A 6,000-nucleotide genomic window follows, 5' to 3' on the forward strand; every position below is an offset into this window, starting at 1 on the left:
ATTGCAATAGCCCTCTCCTATATTAAGGACTTTTGGATTTTAAATGAAGCAATAATTTTATAAGCATTTGGACAAGCTTAGTAAGGGGGTGAAGGATGTATCTATCAATATTTGCTCTCAGAAGAAACCTGGAGGAGCCTGGAGATGCAGTGCTGTTTTGTGAAAATGACAGGGAAAGGGGGGGAAGCAACAGGTTTTGAAAAGGAGAGGGCAAAAATAGGACACAGCGTGCACAATGGGATGGCAGAGCTGGAGGCTACGAGGAGATTGTGTGTGGTGGTCACCCCGTGCTTAATGCCTGGAGTAGAGACATGAGGGCAAGATTCATGAAGGTAAAACTCTCCTCATGGACAAAAAGGCAGAACAAGGCTTTCCAAGGGACAGAAGGGCAGCTGGGGAGAGGAGTAGACCTGACTGAAATTTGACAACTAACTTCTTTCTTATTTTTTTAACTAGAAAAAGGCACATTTGCTCCATTAGAAACATTGTGCAGAAATCCTAAGAATTCCAACAATTTAGTTATAAAAACAGTTCAACCTCAGTTCAAATAATTTCATCATGAAAATCACACTAATTTAATTTTGGTTAAAACTGCAGAAAATAAGCTTTTCTTTGGCACAAAACATTTTTGATTATTTTGTGGGTTGCTTTTTTTTTCATGTAAAAGACTGAAGTCCTTCATTTGCCTTGGTTTACTCCTGACTAGAAGGTGATTCATGCTGTAACATTTTGGGTAGAGGAAAGGGGGGGAATAGTGTTCAGCTGAGGTTTCTGTGACTGAAATGAGAAGCATTAAAGGTGAGGCTCTGCAGTATGGATTTTAGAGATGAGTTTTCTGATGATGCGAAAAAGAGGCAGATGGACTGTAGGAAAAAGATAAGCAATCACTATTGTAGGGTTAGAAAGCAAGAAAAATAACAGAACTATCAAGGGATATAAAGAAAAGAGTGACAGGAGAAATGAGAAAGAAAGATGGAGAATTATCTATGGGTTGTGACAGTGTTTGGACCATGGTGATGGGAGCTTGTCAAAAAACCATGCAAAGAGCAACAGAGCTGTCTTGGTCTTGATGTCCCAGGGCTGTGGTTTGGAGTTTTAAATTATCTGTGCATAGTGTATCACTTCATGCTCTTCCTGTTCGCAGTTCTGTGGATTTTAAGATCAAAACTGCCACAGCATTTTTGTGGTGTCCAGTTAACACAGGCTACTCAACATCAACAAGAAAATCCTTCTCTCAAAGCCAGTTTGCTCTATGATCCTTTAAAAATATTTTATTTTGTAAAGTTGTTTCAGTCTCATAACAATTTTTAATTTGTTTGTCTATCAGTCATTTGGGAACAGGTTGTTCTGAGGCAAAAGATATTCTTGCATTTTACTCTCTTATAGGTCCATAAAAATGCGGTAGAGAGACAAAGGAAAAGTCTAAGGTTTTATCAACAGCTTGTAGTGCTGCCATAGGGGTGCTTTATCTACCAGTGCCAATTTTCTCAGCTTCTATAAGTTAAGTATCTGGTGTATTCCTTACCTTTCAGCATCAAAGGGGCAACACGGTCAACTGTGAGAACTGATTTATTTGCTCGTTCCTATCATTAATGTAGTCTGATTCTGATTTGGAATTTTGGCAGTAAGTCTATGCATTTGTGTTCCCTGTTCTTTCAGTCCTAATCAAGTTTCTCCAGTCCCAGTGTATCACCTACTCCTTGACAGTGGACAGTGGCCCCTTGCAGAAGTCCTGGAAAAAGCCTTTTCACACAGCTCTCCTCAATTTACTAAAGAAAGGCGATGTCTGCATTTGATTTGAGGAACCAGAGCATGCAGTGTACAGAGCCTGAGACAGACTATATCACCCCTCGGATGAAACCAAGGGATCAGATGTTTGTCTTCACTGATGGTAAATGGGGGAATGAGATCTACTGCCAGCCACCCTTTCCTTACCACTGGAAACTCTTTAGCAAGAAGACACAGAATGAGTGGAGCATCTGGGAGGAGAACAGAGCACTCTGGCAGGAAAACCAAGTCCTCTGCATCAAAACCAGGATGCTCTGGGAAGAAAACAAAGCTCTACAAGAGCTTTGTCAGTCACAGAAAAAAGCTGTCCGGTTTATTTACACTGATGCTATTCAGCAAAGCCTCCAGAACGAAAACAAGTCATTTCCATTCTTCCAAGACTTTCAGTTCAGCCCAGGCAAAAAAGCTCTCCAAGCAGTTCAGGAAAAGAATAAAGTCTTTGAGGATTTCCAGCAGGAGAATAAAGCAGTTCCTGTTACCTGGAAAGACCAAGAAGCTATCGCAGTCCATAAAGAGAGCAAAGATGCCCCCTCAGATCTTCAGAAGAACACTGATACCATCACAGTTGTGGAAAAAGGTAACACTGGTCCAGTCCCTCAGCAGAAACATGAAGGTAAAAAGAGGAGCACTATTCCAACCCAGAATAAGACCAATTCTGCCACAACTACACCAGGTAAGCATGAAATCTTCTGGGTTGTCCCGGACCTATGCGAGCTCCACCACAACTTCCTGAAAAAGAACCATCTCCCTGGGGAGAAACAGGGCTGTCACAGTCTCTATGACATGGATGGATCCTTCCAAGAGGATTACAATAAATTGAAGCTGCAGCTGAATGCTGTGAAAAACACTGTGTCAGACATTATGGCTCAAATGGAAATGCTGGAAAAGGAGATCGTTGCCATCACTTCCCCAATGTATGAAGAAGCAGGACAGAAACTGTCAACTAAGCATCAGCTTGGGGACACATGAAGCTTTGTTCTAAGACCTGCTAGTTCAATTCCTGGAAAGCTTTTCTCCTTTTTTTTTTGTGAAACCTAATAAAATCCCAGTAGAGCTTGAAAACATCTGGGGAACATTGTGTTATTCTGAAACTTTCTTGTACTACTTAGATGTATTTCACCTTCCGGTTATACGGTGTGGGTGACTGCCATGAATTTGCCTAGAGTCAAAAATCATGTTTTTCAGCTTTTTTTTTTTCAAAGTTTCTGATAATAAGGCCTAGATCTTCAAAAGATAATTCATGCTTGAGGATACCAGCTGTGAGCTGAATTTGAGTCTCTGGTGGTCACTTACTTTCTTACAGATGGCCAAGTTCAATGGCTGAAGTATCTTCTACCATGCACCAGCATTCTGTCTTTCATACAGGGTAAGCAGTGGATTATGGAAAATGTAGCCTTCCAGATGACATGGACCCATGAAAGAAAATGGGACACAGAAAAACACATTGTATGTGCCACATTCTTTCTGGGTAAGCCCCGATATCTTCACCAGCACTGATCTATCATCCAGTGGGTACTCATTGATCAGACCACTGCAGGCAGGCAGAGAACGTCTGACCTCTCTGCACCTTGGTCCTGCTGCTGCTTCTCTTAGGATTGTCACACCTTGTCCTTATAGTGCCTTTTTGTTTGATTGTCTGATAATTTCCCTCCTTTGTTTTAAACTGTTGATAATTTACATCAATTCAGCAGTGCCCCCCTGCCACGTGTTTTCCTCAGCTTTGCTTTCAAATCTTGTACAGCTTAGCAGCCACCATCCCCTCTTGCATACAGACCAGCTGATGGGAAGCCTGCAGTTCACCATTAAGTTGCTTTGAGCAGATCTGACCCATTGATTGGCAGCTCAAAATTCTGGGTCCTGCCCCAGGTATACAGCCCTAGAGAAAATGAAGGAAGGTCAGGGGTATATCCTCACCTGTGACAGCAGGGGAGAGAAAGAACAGAGGTGTCACGCTCATGTGGATGCTTAGGCTGTGGGGGACGCTGCTGCTGGGAAGAACTGCCTGCTTTTGCACTGCTGCTGAACTGTTGCACGTAACTGTAGCCCAGAAGGGGTGGACAAGAAGATGACCATGAGAAATGTGGGTACCAGCTCATAGTCCAAGGGCATACTCACAGGTCTCTGCTACAAAGTGATAATGAATAAAGGAGGATCCCTCCTCCCAGACATCATGGTGGGGCCACAAGAGAGAATGGAGCAGGCAACCTGTCATCTCCTAAACAGAGCAGTGAGGTCTCTCTTGATTTCTTGGATGGTCAAATAAGGCAAGTTTTTACCTGTTCCAGAGCAAGCAAATACGTTACCAAAAATGGCATATTGATGTCTATTCCATGACTCAGGCTGGTATTTGGAGGTGTATCTGCTCATGCTCTAAAGGACATGCAGTCTCAAGTAATCTCCTGACACAGGAGATACAGAGCCTGTTGATATGCTCATGTTTAAAAATCTGGTCTAGTCTCAGTTGTGTGACCAGAGCAGCTGGAAACACATTTTCCTCTGTCTTGGACATCCCGGATGCAGTGCAATTTGTCACAATCTTTCAGGCAGAATATAGGAGCCTTTAGGTAATCTAAGAAGACAGGCATAAGGAGACTTCTGCAGAGCAATTGTAGGAGCTTTATTGTAAAGCAAAGGAAAGGTTATGGTGAGGTTTATCTCTTGCAACAGGACCCCAAAACCGGGTTGTCACTCTAGTTTATAGGTCTCTAAGTGATTTGGCACCAAATTACCTAAAGCATGAATTATCTTTCACCTTGTATTTCACTCAGACAACCCCATACCAAGTACCAATGATGACTGTTTACTTCAGAGGCTTAAAGAAAGTGGCATTTTCTTCTGCTGTTAGGGCTTCAAGATGCTGAGGAAAATCTCTCATGGTTGAAGGTAAAGGGATGGCTCTCAGTGGTGCAGGGAGGGCTGTATGTGTAAGGATCAGGTGAGAAGAGGAACAATGTTCATTAATAGGAAGATGTGCTGACAGCAAGTTGCTACAGCTTAATGACTGGATCACAGCTATAAATAGCTAAATACCTCAGCCCCATGTTGGGGAACATGTTCATGCTTCTGTGCCTTCAAACATGCTACTTTTCTCTTAGCCATCTCCTTCACCATGTTTGAATGTGTGTTAAGAGTGAGAAATAGAACTATGAAGACTCTAATGCAGAGCTCCAGAGGAGGGTAGCAGTAGTGACAAGCTTTGTATATTCATGTTTATGTGTCCTGTTAGAAGAAATAAACCACTCCTTTGTCAGTGGTAAGGGCACTGAATCCTGCCATGTCCCTGTACATGGGCAGGAAGGACACATGGAATGTAACTTTCCACCAGGCGTTTGGGACTAATCTCACCTAATGTCAAGTGTTCATCCAGGACAGGAAATCCACATGTCAGCTGGTGACCCTGGGCTTCCTTTCTAGCCTGTTGGAAGAAATGAGCACCTTCAGGCTGTGATTTATCTGACCCCTTTTAGACAAAAATTTTAGGGTAGGCTCTGTCACCAGCTGGAGTCCCTTGTTTCTATCTGTTGCCTCTATAATTACTTTGGGGACAATTATCTCCACCTTAGGTGTTCAGTTTGGAGTTTTCTGAGTGAGGATCTTGGCAGGCCTAGGCAGAGGAGGTGCTTCATCAAGTGATAAGGTGGCACCAGCTTGGAAGCGTATTCCAGTCCATGACTTTGCTTTCTGTGAGATGCCTTCATTAAGCAGCTGACTCAGATGTCTCTAGTGTGGAGAAATTATTACTCTGTGAATAAAATGGAGTCAGTTTGGGCAGAGTTTAACTGTCACAAACTCATGTAGGATCCTGAGAGGAACACACTACTTCTCCTGAATGCTAACAATGTTCCTGGTGGGAATAGGTTTTGTGAACCCTTTGCATTTTGGTCACTGCTTTGGATCTTTGATCTTCCTGGTTATAAAAAAGTCTATACCTGATGTATGTTTTTTGGCATCTCTCACAGAGAAGTTGAATTGACTCATTCCTTAAAGGTTTCTCAAGTCTGTCATGTGCTGAGATGACAATGCCCATAATGACTGTCCGTCACTTAGTCTTGCAGAGGACTGTGTGATAAGCAAACTCTCATAATCCCAAAAGGTACCAAACCTCCGGTCTGTGCTTATTTGGTTACAAACCAGACAGAATTAGTGACAACAGTGGAGGATAATTTCTGGGTGGTACTAGAAAGGCAGATGATCATGAGTATTGCTTGGTCC

General features: G+C 42.7%; 1 protein-coding gene across 1 annotated transcript; it reads left to right on the plus strand.

Annotated features, from left to right (window-relative positions):
- The first annotated feature begins 1,782 nt into the window (after positions 1-1,782).
- SPERT (spermatid associated) lies at positions 1,783-2,757 on the plus strand. Its single transcript, XM_017814986.1, has one exon. It carries the CDS (start codon positions 1,783-1,785, stop codon positions 2,755-2,757), a length of 975 nt encoding a protein of 324 aa, XP_017670475.1.
- The last annotated feature ends 3,243 nt before the right edge of the window (positions 2,758-6,000 follow it).

This window comes from Lepidothrix coronata, unplaced genomic scaffold, assembly GCF_001604755.1.
Source record: "Lepidothrix coronata isolate B3197 unplaced genomic scaffold, Lepidothrix_coronata-1.0 Scaffold48, whole genome shotgun sequence".
NCBI lineage: Eukaryota > Metazoa > Chordata > Aves > Passeriformes > Pipridae > Lepidothrix > Lepidothrix coronata.